This window comes from Pelmatolapia mariae, linkage group LG16_19 (assembly GCF_036321145.2).
Source record: "Pelmatolapia mariae isolate MD_Pm_ZW linkage group LG16_19, Pm_UMD_F_2, whole genome shotgun sequence".
NCBI classification, from domain to species: domain Eukaryota; kingdom Metazoa; phylum Chordata; class Actinopteri; order Cichliformes; family Cichlidae; genus Pelmatolapia; species Pelmatolapia mariae.
This window is the reverse complement of record NC_086241.1, coordinates 48,349,984-48,372,500: the sequence shown is the minus strand read 5'-3', so window position 1 is coordinate 48,372,500 and position 22,517 is coordinate 48,349,984. Positions and strand designations below refer to the sequence as shown.

Sequence of the window (22,517 nt, the reverse complement as noted above, 5' to 3'; positions counted from 1 at the left end):
GAAGTCGTGCGGTTGGCAACGTCCACACAGACCCAACAATTTTTGTTTTAAACCTAGCTGCATGCTTTTATGGAGAAGCTGTTTATTTTTAGAGGTTAAAACGCGACTCTAGCGGAGGTCACGCACTGGACAGTGTCTACAACATTTTTCATGTTTGCATTATTACTTATGAAGGCGTAAGAGGCGGGCAGGGTCTCTTTTCTTTTTCTTTTTTCTTTTTTTTAAGTGCCAACTGTTTTTCAAATACTGATGCTGATGTAGGATGACAGACTTATGATTTAGAAAGAATCTGACAAATATTCAGTGGCTTTAAAGAGGCTCTCTTTCAGTCTCTGTGCACGATACAAAGAGAAAGGCCCACGCTTTGGTCGGGAAAGACAGACCTCCCACTTATCAGCTATCTGTTGATAATCCTCCAAGCGTGACTCCTATTTCCTTCTGACCCATTTTCAGGGTTTATTTTGGATGAGCGTGGGGTTCATGTGTCAGTGCACGTGGATGCCACAAACGGGTGATTTATGTTTGACCCCTGTGTGGACTTTTTCAGGTCTTTGTAATGAGTTCCGGGTTTTACTCCCCGTCTGTAGGAGTATGGAAAGCTTTCACAGGAATTAATTGTGGTGAACTGCTATGTGCTTTTATCACCATTTAAATGCTTCCAAGTGACAGCCAGAAGCCGCGAGCACAACTCTAGGAGAGCACCCACGTGAGATGAGGTGTTTCTTCCCCCCGTGAGAACCTCTCGTGTCTGTTGTGTATCAGGGCCTTGGCTCGGAGGTTAGTTGGAAGTGCGATGGGGACCCGCAGCCAGGAGAGAAGGTCCTGCAGGATATAAAGGAGAGGAGAGGGCAGGAGAGGCGGCTCCAAGAGATCCAACGGCAGCTGGAGCTCCTGGGTCAAAGCCAAGAGATGACTGTGAGTTCAAAGCAGCTACACACTCACGAGAAAACACATGCTCATGCGCACCCAAATACTTGCATACACACAATATGTCTGTGTTGTGTGCATTATAATGCTCCCCAGCGTTCATCTGTAGACACGTGTGTAACAAATTATTACAAGCATACAGCTCATTCTCTGTCATTCTTAGAGTGAGAAGATGAAATCACATGCAACATTCGTGTCTCTGCAGGCCCGTAATTTTTCCTCTTTTTTCCTCATTTTACTTCTCTCTCCCTTCAGTTTACAGTTTCATGTCTGGTTTATACCGATGAGGTAAAGTTCGCCCTCTGCCTCTCTTGATGCATGGTTTTGATCAGAAGGCCAGGATGGTCATTTTCTCCACCGATAGCCTTTTTGTCCTCCTCCATGTTTAATTGCTTTCTCGCGATCTTTGCCAAGATTCAGTGTCTTCGCTCCACAGTGTTCCCTAGAAACCATTGAGCACCGTCTGATCTTAGGAGCCTCTGCAGAGTTACAACCAGAGGACTGTCACTAAAGGCACAATGCAAGAATGTTCCAAGAACAAAGGTGGACGGGCCTGATTTCTGCTCTCTCTGACTCTTATGACTTTAAGTTTTCTGTTAGATAAAAGGAAAACATTAGGGTTAATACATTTATTTGTTAGACTTCGCTGGTGTTAAAAGGGTAGCTCCTGCTGCTGTTTATGGAATTCTTTTCATCAGTTCTCACACTGATGAATCACAGCGTGATGTATATTCAGTATGTCTAATTTAAACATAAAAGATGGGCATTTCTCTGACAAATAGTGAGGTAATAAAACCACCGAGCGGCAGCCACACCCTTACATCACACGGCATCACGCCATGCAACTGAGGCCTATTCCTGGCCTAATTAAGGAGAGACAAGTGGAATTTTGTTGCTAATTAAGCCGAGCTCCATTCGAGGAAAACCGTTCTTTCATCGTGATTCCAAAACATCAAACCCACCAGTCCCTTAACTACTGGTGCTGCAACACACTCTTTGCGTTTGACCATGTGTCACTGCATTTTATATAGTGTGACTAAATGAGTGAACCCAGCGAGTAACTTCAATGTAAACAGCAGCCTCACAGTGTATATATTTTTAGTGCCACGGGCCTTGTTTTGTGGTTAGAAAAAGATTTATTTGTACAGATTTTGTCTGGGAGGGCATACTTAACCAGTCTCACACAGCTGCAGTATACTCATAAAGTTGATTTGTATAACATACATAACTCAGAGACTCTCACAAGATTTTTGGGCCTCCACGTTGGGTGATAGCTGTCCCCAGAGGGATAACGTTATGCATACATCCCAACATCCCATTCTTGTGAAGACAGAATGTCGTGAATGCCTTCCGGACAAATAGTCACTTGAGCACTGTAATGATTTCAATAGATCTGTGTGTAAACTGCAAATTAGCCATAGAACCAAAGTCTGTATTTCCAGTTACACTTGCTGTCTGCTAGCTATGCAGCGTTTCTGTGTAGTTTTCTATTGGATTAAAAAATGTGATAAGAAGAAATCTATCCATCCATACATCCATCCATTTTCTTCTACTCATCCAATTCAGGGTTGTGGGGAGACTGGAGTCTAAACCAGCAGCCATACATCCTGGACTGGTGGCCAATTTCTCGCAGGGCCAGCACAGAAACAGACAACCATTTACATTTATAGCAAAGCAATCACCAGTTAACCTAACCCCTCTAACCTCATTTCTTTGGACTGTGGGAGGAAGCCAGAGTACCTGGGGAGAACCCACACAGACACGGGGAGAGCATGCAGTCCAAACAGAAAGGCTTTGACCTTCTTGCTGTGAGGCAACCACTACTTCTTACCTTGTTGGTGCAAAAATATTATTTTATGCCTGTCAAACTGTGTTATCTTTGGCATTTTTCATAGAGTCGACTAAGGAAAGTAGAACAAATGATATGCTTTTGCAACAGGTTGCTAGTAACAAAGTGCCTAAAGATACAAATGGGTTTCTCTGTTATGTGTAAACACAACAGTGGTTCATCCCTTGGGTCGAGTGCCTTTTTTATGCTTGAGTGATTCATATGTCAGTGTTAAGTGGCTTAAAAAACATGTATGTAAAAAAAAAAAAAGTAAAATGGTACAAGGACTGGACTGAAAATGAGTGAAGAAAAGAAAAACTTTGAAAGGTCTTCAGAGAGTCTGGTGAACCACTGCTTAAGAGCACTTTTAAAAAAAATCCTGTTATTGAGTTTGACCAAATTCAAGTGTGCGATTAAAGGAGAAGTTAGGAAGGTGAAGTATTAGGTTTTTCGTAGCTATTTATTTAAACAAAAGGATGCTTGAAATACGGTAAAACAAACATATCTTAAAATAGCAGATGAGACGAGGTTAACAAGCCTGTTTTTCTGAAGAAACTGTGTGATGCTCGACAGTTGATCTGGTGCTCATTTTCCTGCAGCCTGTTTTGGCTGCCTTCCTAAATCTACAGCGAAAGGAAGGACAATCTCAGCATTTACTGTAAAACAGGATAGTTCCAGCCCAACAGTCTTGTTTTAATCAGGCCAACACTATCAGTCATACTTCCTCACTTACAGCAGTTTGTTATTACCTTATTATTCCTACCATTTATCGGAACAGCAGTCTAGGTTAAAAATAATAATAATAAATTGAGAATCCACTTATCTGGATCTGAATCTTAAAATCAATTATCTGTCTCTATGCATCCTTCAGCACTTTCCTCACTTCACTGCATCCACAGCTGATGGCTGTTAGCTACCAGCTTATCTCCCGCTTCGGCTCTGCTTTGTCACCGTATGATCTTTGGAAAGGGCTCAATTTGAGAAAAGTCTTTTCTCCACTGGTCTCAGGTTTTTCAGTGTCACTGTGATCTCTCCCATCTCCTGTACATGCTGTATAAATCAACTTCAAATATACAAATTCAAATTTAGGAGGTGACACCGCTTTTGGATATATTTGCGGAAGCAGCTCCTAAGCTTCAAGCCTCGGGACAGACCATGGCAGACGCTGTTTGAAATATGGATGCAATATAGGTTTAATGACACGTGGCACGTCTGAGCCTGCCTAGCCTCCTAAATATTGAAGTTATGATTGGTGATTTAGTAATTTTGAACTTTTACAACATGTGTCATTTGGGAGGATATGTAATATGTTAGCAAGCTCAGAAACTGAAAGATACTTTTATCAGCAGCTCTCATGTGCACAGAGATGTTTGTCCCACATTAAACATAGGAACATTGTCTAGCTAGCGTTAGCCGTCTCAGGCTGTCAACACTCCTGACCGCTGCACTTTAACTTGTGATTCAAACTATGGAAGTATACAGTAAAGAAAAGCCAGAGTCTTTTTTTTTTCCCAATTACACTGTGTCATTGTTAAGTATGCAATCCAAAGCTCTCAGCTTTAAATCTGTCAGATTTGAACCTTTTGCTGCTGCAACCTCTTCTGCTTCTGTTCAGGGTGTGCAAAGGAGACTATGATGAACAAAACAATTGACACATGGCTCTTAGAGTTAAAACCAAAGATTATTTTATGTTGATATAGCTGTTAGAGTTGAGGCAGAGGCTCTTTGGGTATTTTGGAGAGTTACTATGCATTTAAAAAAAATGTTAAAATATATATTATCTGCTATTTGACATGACATATTTACAATGTTGGTGCTATGCTACTGTATAGCAGAATGGGAGTGCAATGAATTGAAGTTCTTCTTTCTCCCAGAGGAGTAGCCTCTGGGTCTGTGGACTATAGAGCTCAGGTATGCGACTGAAGTCAGTGACCCTGAAAGCTGAGCGGCACACACTTGTGCTCAAACCTGGTCTTGCATCCTGTGTGTACAGAAGCGCAGGATGAGCTGTGGTAGAGGTGGTAGTCCTCTGCAGAATGTAGCTGGAGGGCTCCACATCTCTGTCTTTGCCAGATTTATCTCCCTGTGGAAAGCTGATCATGCTCTGAGAGTGACGGAGAGTTCTGATCTTTCACCAAAGGTCAAGAAGTTCACTCGCCTTGCCATTGTTTGCTCGTGGAAGAACTGGATTCACTTAAAAAAAAAAAAAAAAAAAAAAAAAAAAAAAAAATTTAAAGACCCCGGTGACAATAAAACAGAAACTGTCAAAGGCCTGTAACTTGACAAACTCAAGATTTTCCACCTCCACCTTGGATTTCACATGTTTATTACAGAGAATCGTGGTTGGGATTTCCAGCTTAAGGCTTTGCAGCATACACAGCTCTTCTCTTCACAATAGATTGGTTGTTAACAATACATTGCTCCATATTTACATCTTGCAGTGTGTGAGATGCTTGTATGTACGCGACCCAAAGCCACCCAGAAACGTTTTTATCTATTCCTGCTTACTCATTCACTTCCCTTCAGAATTGCTCTGATAGTGAATTCTGCGTTTATGAGCTGTCATGTAAGCCCAGCATTGTTGTTCCTGTCTCACTGATAACCCAGTGGAACAAGGAGATGCTCCCTGGAAGCACCATAATCAATTTTATCAAACATTTTCTTTGGAAAGTTTTCCTGTAATCGCGGCAGTTTTCTGTGCTGTTTACCAAAATTCATGTGGTCCCTGCTGCTAGGAAACCGAAACCTTCCACCGAGAAGAAATGAAGGACTTTAAATGGTTGTGTAGCAGCAGGAAAGCACATATCAGTCACCCACAGACACCCCTGGCCTCCCCAAGTACCGAGGTCATCGGAGGTCAACCACTTTTAAAGAGTTGTAGCATTTTGTCAAAGCAGTAAAAAGAACATTCTTTCTTCCTTCTTTCCTTTCCTCTCCTCTCTGTTGGAAAGTCTAACCTGTTCCCATCTCCAAGACGGCTGGTATCAGTTAGAGGCATTTCAGACCATTAAGACTCCAGCCAGTGGGGCACTTTTTATTGCCCCGTTCATGTACACTGAAAATAATGACATGCCTCTAATTGACCTGTAATTTTTTTCTTCTGCCATTTGTCTCAAGTTGCAGGAATTACTCACTTACGTTCAGAAAAATTTACGTCTCCTTTCCTTAACAAACTTTTTCTGTGACCGAGGTGTCAGTTGTTACATAAGAATATATATAAAGAATAGCTAAGCGGATCTAGAACGGATAGACATTTATTTATACTCTGTATTTATTAGCATACACGTTTATTTTTTTCAAACTTACAGGGTCCTTTATTGTTTCATTTGCGCCATGTAAAAGCAGAGGTCAAGTCCACAGCTACATGAATGTCTAAAGGTCAACATAATGAAGCGCTCCAGGGGGGCACTGTGGGGCGTTTGTGTCTGTGCTGCCTGTGTGCTCCTGTCTATTGGTAAATGATGACATGTCTGGATAATTGTGAGGGTCAAAGATGAGTAACACCACCCAACCTGCCATGACCTAAAGGCTATGATTACATTCTGGAGGACTTTGAACATGGACAGGATTGTGTGGTGATGTCTTGTCAGCCCACTGACAAGGGGGTGGAGCGTTTCAGTGGGTGGTCAGGTCAGCATATGACCGGTGAATAGTACTAGCTAAAGGGGGTAGATGAGACACAGGAATTACTCTGTGCGGTGTGAGGAAGAGGTGAAAAGAATTGCATTGCATAATATCTTCTTAGGTCACTGTTGTTGCTTTTGGTTTCTAAAATCTATTGTTTTGGACGTCAATCAGGCATTATGACCACCTGTATAATGTTGTGCTCATCCCCCTTTTGCTGCCAAAACAACCCTGACCTGTCGAGGCATGGACTGCACTAGACCCCTGAAGGTGTGCTGTGGTATCTGGCACCAAGATGTTAGCAGCAGATACTTTAAATCCTGTAAGTTGCAAGGTGGGGTCTCCATTGATTGCGCTTCTTTTTCCAGCCCATCACACGGATGCTCAATTGGATTGAGATTTGGGGAATTTGGAGGCCAAATCAACACCTCAGACTCATTGTTGTGCCCCTCAAACAATTCCTGAACCATGTGTAGCGTTGTGGCAGGGTGTATGATCCTGCTGAAAGAGGCCACAGCTATCAGGGTTTCCATGAAAGTGTGTACATGGTCTGCTTAGGTAGGTAGTACATGTTAAAGTAACATCTAGATGGACTTTGCCCAAAGCATTGGGAGTTTTGGCAGTGGGAAGGTGTCTGGGACTCTGCAGCCCCATGTGCAAAAAATTGCAATTGTTCTGACATCTTTCTATCAGAGCCTGCATTACATTTTTGGCAATGTGAGCACCTTATGCCTTCATCAGTGAGCCTTGGCCATCCATGACACTGATTTACTACGGTTCCTTCCTCAGACCACCCTACAAAGAGCTGCAGTTTTGGAGATGCTCTGGCCCAGCCGTCTAACCATCAACCAATTTATTCCGTGTCAAAGTCATTCAAATCCTTGCCCATTTTTCCTGCTTCTAGCACACTAACTTTGAGGACAACATGTTCACTTACTCCCTAAAATGTCAGTGTTGTATTGTTTTGCTGATCAGAAATAGGAGGGGGAAAGATCAGTTAATACTAACTAAAGACTCTGATTGAGATTAGGGACAGAATATCTGGATCGCATCCTTACTTCAAGGCCAGGGACATTCAGTTCACTTAGGGCTGACAGCTAAAAACACGAGCGCAGAGAGAATGATGACAGCGATTTCTGTTCAACTCAGAGATTTAACGTTTGTCTCTTCTTGACACTTTCTTGGCACGGTGCTCGTGTCACGGAAGGTAATGAGTCGATAATATTGGAACAAATTGACTGTTGAGTTGCAGCTGTTTGAACAAAGTACAGCGTCCTTACACCGTGAACTTGCGCTTGTCTATGAGCACACGTGCGTAGGTAAATTCGTTACGGTCGCCAGGAATTCAGACTTTGCATATAGCGCCAAATGACGCGTCATTCCCAGGAATAGATTTTGACATTTATTTAACTTTCAAGACCTTTTCCTCATAACCTAGTTTTCTTTCATCCTTGAACTCACTCGCTGTCCCAGGCTGCCTGTGAGGAGTCTGGCTTATCTGTAGAAAAACAAAACTAGCATCCAAGTGGAAGTGTTTTTCCCACACACCTTCCAACAAAGCAGAGCGGTGCAGTACATTATTATGAAGTGCCACTGTTATGTGAGGTCATATATTAATACAGCACTTTGTCTGGACTTGTCAGAAACTAAGTTTTAGACCCAGTAAAATTTGTTTGGAAGAAATGCAGGAATGATGTCAGCAGTTAGTCACTTTTTATAATATTCGGCACACGTGACCTGGAAACGGTTACACATCTACACATCTGCACCGTAGGCCTGCATGTGGAACGAATCTGCAAATACACATATTGTTGTGTCTGTTTAATTGATTTTGAAACTCTAAATTCATACAAACATCACTGAAATCTTACATGTGTTGGTGGGTTTTTGGGGTTCTTTGCAGAATGAGTCTCCGGACCTGACTGAGGAACAGTTACTTTGCCTGATGGATGGATGTGAGCTGGCAGAAAGTTGGAGCCAGGACCTTGAAATGAATGACTCAACATAAAGACCTGAAAAAATGATTTTACTGCTACCAGAGACTTATTAATGATTTTATGTGGTTAGACTTTGGCATTAGATCTCTGATGATAGAACAGTCTCTTCATTTTTGTACTTACCAAATTAAAGCCACCTGGGGGAAGTCGTGTGTCCCTGTTTGTGATATTAAGACATCCCTGGCCTGTGAGGACGTGGACGCTGGGCTTCTGGGGTGTCTTGAAATGACACTTCTAAGGTTTGGGCTTGTTGCAGCACAACACATGGATGCTTGATGGGATTAAGTGCAGGGAGTTTGAAGACCGGGTTAAGGCCTTGGGCTCTTGGTCATGTTCCTTGACGTGTTCTTGAGCATTGTTTTGCAGTGTGGCAGGGTGCACTGTCCTGCTGGCGCAAGGTGGTGCCGACCATGAGTGCAAGTTTCCACAAAAAGTGGGATGCATTTCATGGAAAATCCAGAGATTATAAATGTTGTCTTGTAATGAAGTCATCAATGATATACACCTCTCCTGTCTATTGTTTTAATGTTGCAGCTGATCAGTGTATGGCAGCATAAACTGACGGATATTTTATTTACAATGTGTTAAAAGTGGAAAAATTATAGTCGTCAAATTTGGTTAATTTAGGATGGGAACTGTTTTGAACATGTAGCTCGATTATAACACGGTTTTTATTTGTGTTTATATGTCTGCATGAGGAAACAGAGCAGCAGGGCCATGCTTTCTATTAACCAAAGTATCATAGATCAGAACAGAAAATTGCTGTCATTAAATCTAATAACCGGGTGCTGTAGCCGCAGAATGTTCTAATGCACACATAAACATCAGCTTATAGCAGCGGGTCTGTGGGGGTGAACTCTGAGCGCTGCCGTGCATTAAAGCTTTTTCCGACAAAATATAGAACGTCTGTGTTAGTAACGTGTGGTCAGACATCCAACGTTGCTGCTAATGAGAAAGGAGGATGTGTGCTGTACGGCGGTGGTAGTCGGCTGTAGCTCAGCTCCAAGCATTCCACTCATTCCTGGCTCTGTAGGTGATCTCCTCCAGAGCGGATGGGTTAGCGAGATCCTCTGAAATGGGACCCTGTGTGACCTCTTTCGAGCTCAGTTGTCATTTACATAAGTGGTTCACCCTGACAAAAGATTGACAGCTTTAAGAATTACGAGTTTTGGTTTGTTTGAGCGATCTCTGGAAGCCCTTGACGTTGTTCCTTATTTGCTCCGTGCATGCAAAATCTTAGGAGCTAATCCGCACCTGGTTCAACCTCAGCCCAGAGGCCTTGCCTTTTTGCTCCCCTTGCACTGGACATCTATAGGCCTGTTCATCTCACTCTTCACCTTACCCCCACATTCTGACCTCGTCTAAACGGCAGGAATTATCTCACATTCCTCTACACTGGAATCAGCCAGGTGAACCTCCAAGGACACTTTCCAAACACGGTGAACCCTGCGTCACTGTTTTCCCAAACCTAAAGGCTTTTCTAACTGATGGGACTAGATTAAAACTTCTTATTTAAACTTTTATTTGTCATACGTGTAAAATTCATGTCATTAATCACAGCATATGTAGCGTATTTGTCTCCAGTACACAAATAATGTGTGTGTAACTGAAACAGTATATTTTCAGAAGAGTAAGATAAACTGCTCATTTAGGGTAATGGAAAAACAGTGAGCTCATTATGGCAAGAATGAGGTCAGTGCTAATGTAAAGAGACCTGCGGCACACTGAGAAAGTCTGGGTTTTCTGGCGGGACCCTCACTGGCGCACATTCCAGCTCTTTCTGACCCCAAGAAAGATTTAAATTAGCAGTCATATTTCGGTTTGCAGTTATATACTGCTGCGGTGTCTTACAGCACAGCAGCTAGCACGCTATAGAGCTGGTCTATGGATAGGAAGCCATCTTGACTTTTGACAGGTTATATTTAGATGTTTTTTATGAAAAGTATGGAATTTCATTGCAAGTTCTTACTGGCAAAAGTGGCACACAGCCATAACTTAAGTCCATATTCCTTAAAGTTAGTACCTTTATTACTCTGGAGGGCTAAATTCCTTATGTCTACCTGTCCAGTGGTAGTGAAGCAATGCGATGTGTGGCCATATCTGTATCGATGTGCTGCTTAAGTAGGTTATATTTCATGTTGAGTTTTGCTGCTGTTGACTCCCAAGGATACTCCCTTTCTCAGAGGATTCACTAGACCCAACTAATGGATTCCAGTTGTTTGACACAGCATGACTTGGCTCTCTTTGTTTTTCTAAGAAGACCTTAGTTGAATTAGATATGAAGTTCAAAAATCACAGCGACAGACGCTTAGATTATCAAGTATTTAACTGTTTGTTTGCCCAAAAAGACACCAAGAACCTTTGGAACTTTTTTCTTGAGAGTTTAATGTTCACTTTACATTATAAAATAACAAGTAGGAGTAAAAAACAGCACTTTGGGTAAAAACTATGGTACACATGTTTATAGAAAAGCTTCACTAATATTAAAAAAAAGACATACAAAAACCAAAATGACAAAGACATCCTCGTGTCAGTGTGCAAATAAGTTTATACAGACAGAAACGCTTCCATATGAGGCTACGCTTCTAGATAAATTATTTAAATAGCATACATCTACACAAAATGAAATACCCTCAACATAAAACAAACAGAATAATTTATCAAGACGGCACAAATACATATCGCAAAACACAGTCAAGGCAACATTTCTTTAATCCTTTTGTTCCCGTTTGGGCTTCTTTTGCTACAAAAATATCTTATATACAGCATATAAATGATAGTAAAAGTCTTGCTTGAAAAAAAAAGGAGAAAAAATAGAAGCCAACCAATTTATACTCTGTTGATAAGACAAGTGATTCTCGTGTATTGCTGGTCTCAGCACAAAAAGAACTAATGAGGTAATATTTGTACATAAAGGGTTTCCTTTTTGTTTTCCATTGTCAGAAATTGTACACACAAGCTCAGGCACACCAGCCATGCACACTGCAGAAGTGGAATATTTAGAGATGGTGTTGTTGATGTTTTTTGTTTTGTGGTTTTGGTCCGAGGTTAATAACTCTTAGTCTTTAGAGGATCCCGATTTCACGGGTTGCTGCTGACATTTAATGGTGGAAAAATGAGCAACAATTAAAGCTATAAACAGTTACACTTACAATAATCTTAGGAAACAGACTGGCCCCTCACATATTAGTTATCCACATTATATTTGCTCATAATTACTGTTCCAAAGCAGTATGCCTGCCTTGGGGCCCTGTGCTGTCCTTAATATTGTGCTCTCCTTGTTTCTTCTAGTGCTCTTTTCCTGAGAAAACGAATATTTCGGGCCAGCCCTGCGCCTTGGATACACGCACGTGCCTTTAAAAAGGGGGCCGTCACAGGGAATTAAAATCAAATTTCGACTCGGTTATCTCAATAATTGCGCTCATCAGGTGGAACAAATGCACAAACACACATAGCATTCACTCTCTTTGATAGTAACAGTCAGTCCATACTGTCCATTGTCCCTCAAGAGTTCCTTCAAAGGGTAATCTTACCCCCCAAACTTAACAAAGTTCTCCTACTGTTTTCTTCATACTGAAACAAGTATATCTGAGTCCACAGCAGATGCATATTAATACACAAAAATATCTTTTCTTAAAAAAACAAACAGAAACACTCTTCCCTTTGGTCCCTCATCCACAGAGGAATACCGACAACAGTTCAGGTGTGCAAAGCAATAAAATGTAGCCCTCTTTCAACGCAGATCAGAGCAAACAGAGTGAGAGAGCCAATCGTCTTCTGAGCAGAGCCGTGCTCAGAATTTGAGTTTGGTGCTGTGGTGCAGAATTTACTTTCATTTGGCTTAGACTCCTGAGGTCACCTCACCTCACGTTAGCTCGCTTGCTCTTCATACCTCCAACGCATATTTCTCAAAGGAAAGGAGTTAAATAAGTTGATCCAGGTCTCGTTTCATACTGATACATTCTTCTAAAAGGCTCTGTGCTCCGATTATGTATCTGAAAGGAGTTGCAGGTAGAAAGGATGTTAGGGATAAAGTTTCAGGTGATGGTAAGTGGTTTCAAATACATCTAACCCTCAAATGTGTGCTTACCTCTGCATTCATATTTGAGGTCTGAGAAGTAAACCATCTCCTGAGAGAAGACATACAAGCCTAGTCGCCCACCGGCGTAGGTTTTGTCGTAGATGTTTCCGGAGTCAGCCATGATTCTCTTGCCTTCATACATGACCACTCTACAAAATAAAATACAGTCAGTTTAGCGGTGGAGAAGTTTTGATATAAACTATGCAACTGAATGAAAGAGCTTTTGTTTTTCTTCTTCTGGATGTTTGGTCTCACCTGATAAGTCCAGTCTTGGGTCTGTGGGTCAAATGCCACCTGTAGGCAGTGAAGTCTTTCCAGCCAATATTCTTGGGGTCGTGCCACAGAGTGCGCACCTAAAAGTTACGATTAGCAAAAGTTACAATGAGAAAAGTCTCAAATGTTTTTACTAAGTTACGCCTTAAACTCTAAATCAGTTCAGCTGTGCTCACCTGTCCTGGGGTGTCTCCGGTGTGCCACAGGGCGTTCCTCAAGTGCTCACCGGGCCCTGTGGTGGAGTTGACTACTTTGATTGACAAGCCGGAGTAGCCCTGAGCTCTTGTGGGTGTGTTGGACCAGTACGTCTGGGTGATCTGTTTCCACATCACTGTGTAGAAGCGCGAGCTGGATTGGTAGCCAAACACGAAACCAGCGTAGTCATCGTCTCTGTCCGTGTTGATGAAGAACGTTCCACTGAAGTCCACCGCGCTGAACTCATCATAACCTGAATTTTTAAAAAAGATGGGTTAGTATCAATTTGCTACCAGTTTGTGTCCATTGCAGCAAAACGTCTGTCCGTATATTACATACCGACAGCAATGCCAGGGTCGCAGTTGACAGTCTGGACCAGCTCCTTGCCCTGATGCCGGACAACCCAGTTGGGGTCGATCTGGGAGGTACCCTTGGGGTCCAGAGGAACCATCTGGAATCTGCGGAAGTCGGTTTCACTGATGGCAAAGTTTTCCGGGCATACATCATAGATGTCCAAAACATTATCTTGGTCAAAATCATCTTTGCACACATCACCACGTCCATCACCTGAGAGGAAAATAAATACATGGAAATAAAAAAAATGCTCTACAAACAAAGATTTATAAAATCAAGGCACCAGCGTTTTACAGGACTGTTAACCGAGTGATGGACTTACCATCAGAGTCCAGCTGATCAGGGTTAAAGGCCAGTCTGCAGTTGTCTTTGTCATCTGGAATGCCATCATTGTCATCATCGTGGTCGCAGGCGTCACCCTTGCCATCCTTGTCGTGGTCTGCCTGGTTCGCATTCGGAATGTAGGGGCAGTTATCCAAGTTGTTCTGGTGACCGTCCTCGTCAATGTCCTGGTTGTTGTCGCACTTGTCTCCCACGCGATCCGAGTCAGAGTCGATCTGCAAAAGAGCAAAATTCCTTTTTGATGAGACCCTCGCACTCGCTTCACATAATTCCCTCCTCTGTTTTTCATCGGCCTCAGTATGAGAGGTGCTGCCCTGGTTGCGATTTAAAAAAGCAGACCCTTGTTTTCAGGTATGCAAGCAATGTCCCTCCAGACAAAAGAAGAGAAAAGAGAAGAGGGAGCACTGTGCTCGTTTTCTTTAGAGCTGTCACATTCCTCTCTTGATTAAAGCAGATGTGATTTAACCTTGTAAGTCCCCACAGCAGTGAAGTAGAAGTGAAAGATGATGTTACCTGATCAGGATTGTGCTCCAGAGGGCAGTTATCGCAGTGATCTCCAACGCCGTCCCTGTCGGTATCTCTCTGGTCCACGTTGTAGACATACGGGCAGTTGTCATTCTCATTCAGGATGCCTGTTGAGCAATTTTGATTTAATTTTTAGCCTTCACAAACCTGTCAAATGCTTTTGTTTTTGTTTAAAGATTAAAGAAAGAATATGGAGAAATAACTTACCATCACCGTCAATGTCAACAGCACAGGCATCACCCTCTCCGTTGTTGTCAGTGTCTGTTTGGTCAGTGTTGGCTTCAAATACACAGTTGTCACAGCGATCACCAACATCATCCCTATCTGCATCATACTGGGCGGGGTTGTACACTCTTGGACAGTTGTCCTAAATTAATGGAAAGATCATAGTTTAATTACTAAAATGGGTCACGACTCAGAGAAGTCATATTTATAGGAATAAAACTTTCCTCTTCCAGACTTCTTTTTTTCTTGCTTAAGCTGGAATGTGATATTCCACTGGTGATTTTTTTTTTTTACCACTGCATATTTCTTGCCCAACTTTCCGAATCCACACTAAGAATTATGGGCAACAAGCCACGTCGTCCTCAATTCTCGGTTTATGCAGAAATTATATTACGCTACTCCTCTGCTTACTTACTTTCCACTTTGATTCTATGGTGAAAGCACATAAACACGAAGACTTTGCATTTCTACCGCCCCGAGGAAGGATGGCTACAGCTGATTACTATGTCTGGTCTCCGAGGAAAGCGTGGCTAAAAAAGAAACTGCCGTGATTACTCACCCTATCATCGGGGATCCCATCATTGTCATCATCGTGGTCACATTCATCACCCAGGCCGTCTTTGTCATGATCTTCCTGGCCGGAGTTGGGAAGGTTGGGGCAGTTATCCTGTAAAGAGACAAAAGGAGAGGTTCAGGAGGCAATCATCACAATAATAGAGCGCACATGGATAATAACGGCCTTTGTGTATTTTTATCCATGTGGGGTCTGGCGTACCTTCTTGCAGTGATAAGTGGCATTTTCCACACAGGGCAGGTCAGTGTTGGGCCATCCATCCAGGTCGCTGTCCTCTCCGCATATGCGTCCATTCCCGGCATATCCTGGCTTGCACTCACAGCGGAACATAGAGTCGGAGAAGACACCCAAGTAGATGCAGTTTGCATTTTTATGGCAGTCGTGGCTTCCGTCCTTGCAAGGGTTGCGAGGAACGCAAACCTAAGGAAAATTACAGATGATTAAAAAACATGCAAGCTGCTAGTGAACCAGGCAACAACAACAACAGAAACAAAACAGATTTAAGTAATAATCCAAACCTGTTTTTTAGCAGTTGCCTCTGCCACACCTCTTCCAAATGGCTGAGGACCAGAGAAACGCGGGGGACAGGGAAGACAGTTGTAACCCGGCTCCGTGTTTTCGCAACGGTGGACTCCGTTATGAGTATGGCAAGCATCGGGGACCTCTTTGCATTCGTCGATGTCTTTGCAGGTGATGCCGTTCCCTGTGTAGCCGGATGGACACCTGCCACACTTGAATGAGCCGTCTCGGAAGCTCGTGCACTTTGTGCCTGGGAAGCAGGGGCTGGAGAGACAGCCATCTGCAAAGACAAAGATTTCCTAACTTAAGAATGAGGCTCTAAATTGTGCTGCAAGTTTACGTTAGGCTAATAGGCTCAGATGCTCACCAATAGGACACTCCTGTTTGTTGCAAATTTGAGATTCAGAAGCATCGCCGATACAGTCCTTTCCGCCATATTTGGGGGCAGGGTCAGAGCAGAGACGTTTACGGGTCTGAACCCCTCCACCGCAGGTAACAGAGCAGATGTCCCAAGGTGACCAAGGTCCCCAGCCTCCATTGACTAAGGTGTACAAAAGAAATTAGTTTTTTTGTGCCCTGTATAATTATGCAATTTAGAATTCAATGGTGGCATTTGACTTACTAGGACAGGGCGACTTCCTGCAGACTTTGGTGTGACGTCCCTCTCCCTCGCAGTCCTTGCCGCCCATCTGGGGCGTGGGGGAGTTGCAGAGGCGAATTTGAGTCATGACCCCCTCACCGCAGGTCACAGAGCAGGAAGACCAGGGTGACCAGTGGCTCCAGGCTCCATCCTGCTTGACTGTGAATGGACGTGTACGCCATTAATTCATCATGTTCTGGGAAAACGTACTGTAACAACGGCAGCGTTAAGAATGTTTGGCGACTTACAGCGTTTGTCACATTCTTGTGGGTAGCAGTCACGGGTCTGCACAGAGGTGCCCTCACACTTGCTGTTGATGCGGTCGCAGGAGCGGCCACGCTGCTGGATGCCACGGCCGCAAGTCACAGAACACTGGGTCCACTCAGACCAGGCGGACCAGCCGTCTTCTGCGTAGTCGCTTGCTGTAGAGGGAGAGGAGGCATGAATGATTGGACATGAGGGGTTGTTTCTTTGCTGGAAAGTCATCGAGGAAGAAAATCTGATTAAAGTCAGAAAAAATTAAAAACCTACGTGTTCCACAGCGAGGGCAGCACTCTCCGTCAGGCACGGTGGCATTAGCGCATGGGATCAGAGGGCAGGTGATTTTGCGACACACGGTAGCAGAGTTCTGGACAAAGGAAAACAATAATTAGTATAAGTATAATGAGTTAGCAGGAAGGGGTGAAAAAACGAGGCTTTGCTGGTGCTATTCCAAGCCTAATTGATATATTTCACGATGGAGTGATCTTATCAGCGACATGACACTCCTACTGTGTTGCTACAAGACATAATCCTCACTGAACACCCAACTCATTACACAACACGAGCAGAAAAAGCCCCATGCTGCTCTCTTGATGCTTTCAGACAAAGTGTTGATAGCCTTCAGGCAGGAGCACGGTGATTATAAAGGCAGGTGATAATGTAAACAGGATTATGACTTTACTGCAGCGGGGACGGCGGAAGCTTGGCTATGGCTTTCCCCCGACCAATCCTGCATTCCAGCAGGTGTGATGATGCCTACCTGGCAAGTGCACTCGGTGCAGCTATCGACGGTCCATTCATCTCTGTCCTGGTACTTGATGCCGTTGTGGATGCAAACTCCTTTGTGCAAATCCATATAATTTATTATGGATCTGCTTTCCTCAGCCTGGAGGGAAGGAGGTACAGAAAGGGGGTTAATTACTAAGGATGGAAAACTTTCACTTTGCCAAGGTTTCAGTACAAATGAATCACTGACCGATGCCATGATTAAGACATCGCTTGAATTTAGCGAAGCAGTGCAAATGCCGCTGACAGCCAAACATATTTGTGTATTCACATGGGTCTCATTAAGGATTTGGCTGGGGACAAGCCATTACAGCGACAAGTGGTTACGCACTGGGAATGCATTAAGTGGAAGCAGAGGAGGAGAGGGAGCGGAGAGGGAAAAGAGGGAGTGAATTATGACAAAGAGAAGATCCTAATCGCCTTTTGCACTTACCACTCTTTGGAGATCCTTTGACAGCTGTTTAACAACCACATTGAGTCCCTTGAGCTCATTAAACATGTTGGCAATGTCTTCACAGGAGAAGCCGCAGACGGACTGCAGATCTGGACGTGGGAAGGAGTTCATTGAATTATTTCCACTTTTAAATTTGTACCTGCCACAAAGATTTGATTTATTAGAGAAGACAGGTGTTACCTTTGGCTTTGTGACCAGTGTAATCGGTCCTAATGGCAGGGCTTGAGCCATTGACTGGGTTATCCAAGGTCATGACATCAGTTATAGCAGCTTCAGGAGAGAAGAGGGGAGTCTAAGTCTAATCGTATGCACACTATACTGATGTTTTATTTATGCATTTTTAAGACTTACCTCCAGTTTGGCATCCTTTATTTCTCAGTATGGCATCCAGAGTTGTACCAAAGACAAAGCGCACATTCTGGAGTACTCCCTGAAATAAGAAATCATAAATATTTAAAGACACAATATAGTGCATTAAATGGTATTTTGGTTTATCATTACTGTTACTGGGTTCTTCCAAAATAAAGCACATCTTACGTAAAATTTGTCCTTTAGAGCTCCCTTTCCGATCCTGAGTCTGGCTGTGTCTGCCACCTCCTGGGAGAGCACTTTCTGGATTGGCACTTCCAACTCTGAGTCGTTGATCTCTTCACAGCCGACGAAAAGTTGCGCCCGGTCATCCTGAACGAACAGGGTGATGTTCTTCCATTGCCCGGTGGCCAAATCGACCTCATCGATAGATACGACCTGCTGCTGGTCAACCGTGGAGTACACCAAATCCAGCGTGTTCGCCTTCCCGTTGGAAATAATCTCGAAGATGGGCCCGGATCCGTCGGTTTTTTCAACAGTTAAAAGGCTGCCTCTGGTTTTTTTGAACTGCTTCAGGTTGACCAGGAGAAGGAAGCCCCGCTCTGTTTGGATGGAGTCGAGGAGGTCCCTGAAGGAGCTGTCGGGGACGGGGGGGATCAGGTTCGCGTTCAGGACCTTGTACGCGGGGCTGTATGGGTCTTGGCCTTTGACCATACTCACGCCATGGTGTCTCTTATTTACCCGGGCCAAATCAAATAAGTCATACACACTGTTATCATCCCGACTCTCTGCGGTCAAAGAAAAGAAAAGCAGCATTTACTTTTTTTTCTCCCCCTTGTGTCTCATAACAGGTCACAGAAAACAAAGAAAACCACAAAAGAAACAGGCTATAATACGAAAGTGTTACGTGTACAAACAACAACCAAAAACACGTAAATGCATCAATTTTATCATTAATGAATTAGCTGAAAACCACCTTCAGTTTGCCTGCAGTTTTAATATGAAACAAAAGATCTTTAAAAAAAAATCAACAACAGGCAGTTTTTCCATTCTCACCTGCCAGCCGTGCGCCCTCACAACTCCAAAGCATCAAGAGCAAAAAGATGCCACACAGCATCATCTCGAAACCTCAAGTGAACCCTATCGCAACCAAAGAATAACAAACAGTTACTAGACACATCCGGACAAGATCCTGTGCATTAATAAAATATCAAATAATCGTCTAAAAATGATTTACAAACCTTAAAAAAGAAAAAATACCGCTGGAAGCTGGATAAAGAGGAAGAAAAAAAAGTCCTTGCAATTCCTATTATTTATCCTGTTCTCCTCGTTCAGCTCTAACAGAAGCTCAGTAGATAGAAAAATCTCTTTGAGCTCCCGTTTATTCTGATGCTTCCACTTATTCTACTGACCTATCCAGTGGATATAAGCGCTATTTAACCAGTTTAAGCACATTCCTGAATCCACTCTGGACCAATCGGAAGAGAGAGGGACGGACTTATTTTGTTACCTCACAGCCAGTCAGAGGAATATCCGACACACACACACACGGAGGAGGGAAAAATGCATTCCTGAGCAGAATTTCCATCATCGGACAAGTATTTCATCCACGCGCTCAAGCCAAGACTTGGCCGTTTCCGGTCAAATAAAAGTAATTATTCGTCAAATAGTCTTAATTTCATTTAAATACCATTTTCGGGTGGGAAAAGTATATATTAATATGACTGAATATGATTCAAAGGGCAATAATCTTTCTAGACTGGTAATACAAAACCAGCTATGAATGGATTTAAAAGCCATATAAAACATTAAATTATATTCCATACCCTGCACTCACCTATTAATGCGAGCCTATACTTATTCCTGACGCGCTGGGCATCATTACTGGCTAAAAAAAATCTAAAAAAGTCTCCCTGCTTATTCTTTTGTTATTACTCTGGTGGCCACCAGGGGACTCATTGAGTAACGAACACAGTGTACTGGTCTGGGGGAGTGAGAGATACGCTGGAAGAATCTTGTCTAAATTTCTTTGTACCAATGATGTGTGGAAAACAAAATATTTAAAGGGGTGTCCAGGAAAAAGCTTGGTTTTACTTTTGGAAAGAGTTTATTACTAAATATACAATACATTTGTGATCTACGCACAAAAAGTGGAAAATGTAAATGCTGAGGATACCGAGGACAGATTATTTTCTCTAGGAGAAAAGAGAAGCAAATATTTACTGTGGGTTAAAGGGATGTGCAACTATCTGTTAACGTTACATGAAGAAAATCCCTAAAACACTTTTTATTTTGTTTTAAAATAGTGTATTTTATGACATGTGTCATTAGTATTATGTTTGTTTGGACAGATTTTAGTCTATAGAAGTGGCTGAACACCTTTGTCCATTATTTAGGTGCATTTACCAGTGCATTCATATAAAATATGACATATGCGCTTGTACATCATTTTGCATTTAATCTCTGGCTCTCTTCCACAGCATGTCTTCTGTCCTGCCTCCCTCCCCTCACCTCCAGCCCGTCACCATAGATGGCTGCCAGCCCCTGAGTCTGGTTCTGCTGCAGGTTTCTTCCTGTTTAAAGGGAGTTTTTCCTTCCTACTGTCACCAAGTGCTTGCTCATGGAGCATCGTGTGATTGTTAGAGTTTCTTTCTAATATTGTAGGGTCAACAATGCGATTAATACTAACAGAAAAAAATAAAGTGAAATCATGAAAATAGTGTTTGTTAAGACAACATCTCTGTCCACCATGTTAAAGGTTAAAGCTTTGTGCCTGTGGCCTCATATTCTGTGTCTCTCTTGTCTTTCCCACGCCACCACCAAGTAAAGACAGTCCTCTTCACAGAGACTTGTTCGAAGTTTGCTGCATTTGGCTTTTTTTTCACTGAAAATGACTGTCTGCTAACTCTTGCAGACTCTTGCAGACAGGAAAGTTGAGGAGAGAGAGCGAGAGTATGACAGAGATTAAAGGCTTCTGGAAAAACGAGGGAGCTGAGGCGTCTTGCATGCTGCGAAGACTTTGATTCTAAAATAGAGCAGATGACTAGAAATAGGTTATGGAGTTCTAATTGAGATGAGACACATCTGGATACCTGTTCTGTGGCCAGTGTGTACATACCGCAGGAATGCAACAGTTTTATAACCCCCTGGCATTTCTGTGACATACAGGATTTACAGCGTGTACTACTCACCTTAGTGAAACATAAGTCTGCAGGAGGTGATGAGGCAGCAGTAGATTTTAAAAGGTCAAACTGTTATTGAAGTGGAAAATGGCTTCAGGGATGTGAAATGGGATTAAGGTGGGACAAGAGACTCTGGTTTCGTGGAAAAGAATTTGGGAGATATCGTATGTAGGTGTGACTGGACACATTTCACTGTGAGCTCATAGCGCGGGGCAAGTACTGATGAATACCCAGTAAGCTGAGCCAAAACGGAAACGGCCCATAGATAGCAAGTGTTTACTCCGAGTGTATTCCCAAGCCAGTTTCTATAAACTGGAGGTGCTCAGAAGCAGTGTCCGTGGGTGGGTGTTCGTTTGTGTTTAATCTGCTCTTTTTCCACATGGATAAAACTACCTCATTTTGTTGAGTTTATCTCTGCCTTACTGGATAAATATATCTGTTTTTTGTGCACCAAACCAAGCTGAGTTCCAAATAACTTCTGCATTTATTGTTTAAAACACTAGGAAGTTGTTTTTTTTCTGCAGAGATATGAGTTTATTTAACACTGAGAAAACCACTTAACACACTCCAGGTTTGTTTATAATAAAGTTAGCATGAGCAGCTGCAGTTACCCTGTCATGTGTGAATTTCATAGATATTATATACCACGGAAGGACAAATCATTTCCCTTAGCACTAGTGCTCTGATCATATCATGCTCAGATTGCCACATTATCAGTGTCAAATGTTTATCATGGAGGCCGATGATCAGTTCAGATCAGATCAGTTCATCATGATCAATGATCAAGCACTGTTTCCATAACGTGCATGAAACAAAGTTTCAAAAAGACATGAGGCAGAGAGACCGATATAACAGAAAATTCTTACTCTGTAGTTACTGTAGGCCTTGCACTGGCAACAGGCAGTCCAACAGTCAAACAAATCAAAACTAATGACGCAGGAAAGCAGAATACAAAGGTAGGAAGAGCACTATGGCAACGCAGTCAATTTTATGAAACTACAGCGAGAGCTGCGCTTTATATATACAAAGGAGAAGTGATGACACACACGCTGCACAGTAACACCTTGTGAAGAGTAACAAAATTAAAGAAAAACTAATAGAAATTATAAAATAAAGATAAGATATGCTTTATTGCAAAAGGTGGTTTTAGTTGTAAGGCACAAGCAGAAAGGTTAAATAACAGTATTCACATCCAAAATGATATAAAGGATCCAATAGTAGCTCAACTCAAAATGAGGTCAACTAAAAAGATTAGCAAAAAACACTGTAGTTAGGTTAACATAACTGGCCTTCCCTGGCAATTAACACAAAAGGGCATATATAGACATAGGGTAGCCTACCAGATACAAGATAGGAGTGTTACACAAACAATAATACATAAACCCAGATACCCTACCAGGACTACAGTCAACAAATTCCAG

General features: G+C 42.7%; 2 protein-coding genes across 5 annotated transcripts in view; one reads left to right on the top strand and one right to left on the bottom strand.

The window, feature by feature from the left end:
• The window catches only part of fsip1 (fibrous sheath interacting protein 1), a 29,176-nt gene extending 20,590 nt beyond the window's left edge, over nt 1-8,586 (top strand). For 3 of the 4 annotated variants that reach the window (XM_063500074.1, XM_063500073.1, XM_063500076.1), the window contains exons 9-10: nt 763-915; nt 8,283-8,586. In XM_063500074.1, the coding sequence (XP_063356144.1) occupies nt 763-915; nt 8,283-8,387 (258 nt within the window). In that variant the 3' untranslated portion in view covers nt 8,388-8,586. The remainder of the gene's footprint in view (nt 1-762; nt 916-8,282) is intronic. The other variant, XM_063500075.1, reaches the window with a different exon arrangement.
• A 2,170-nt stretch (nt 8,587-10,756) lies between these two features.
• On the bottom strand, nt 10,757-19,304 carry LOC134646248 (thrombospondin-1-like). The gene is made up of 22 exons (XM_063500069.1): nt 19,156-19,304; nt 18,971-19,054; nt 18,143-18,702; nt 17,957-18,035; nt 17,786-17,875; nt 17,585-17,694; nt 17,126-17,251; nt 16,636-16,732; nt 16,353-16,526; nt 16,087-16,263; nt 15,832-16,005; nt 15,464-15,744; nt 15,147-15,365; nt 14,931-15,038; nt 14,354-14,513; nt 14,135-14,253; nt 13,602-13,836; nt 13,265-13,492; nt 12,907-13,178; nt 12,713-12,810; nt 12,467-12,606; nt 10,757-12,371 (listed from the first exon to the last, which is right to left on the bottom strand). Exons 2-22 carry the CDS (start codon nt 19,032-19,034, stop codon nt 12,364-12,366), a joined length of 3,519 nt encoding a protein of 1,172 aa, XP_063356139.1. The 5' UTR covers nt 19,035-19,054; nt 19,156-19,304; the 3' UTR covers nt 10,757-12,363.
• Nucleotides 19,305-22,517: the final 3,213 nt, after the last annotated feature.

Excerpts from the sequence above, each read along its gene's own strand:
- LOC134646248 (XM_063500069.1), bottom strand. The coding sequence starts at position 19,034 with ATGATGCTGTGTGGCATCTTTTTGCTCTTGATGCTTTGGAGTTGTGAG. Across the intron at positions 17,252-17,584 it reads CAAAGGATCTCCAAAGAGTG|GCTGAGGAAAGCAGATCCAT; the intron begins GTAAGTGCAAAA and ends CCTTCCCTCCAG. Across the intron at positions 13,493-13,601 it reads TGATCAGCTGGACTCTGATG|GTGATGGACGTGGTGATGTG; the intron begins GTAAGTCCATCA and ends TTTTCCTCTCAG.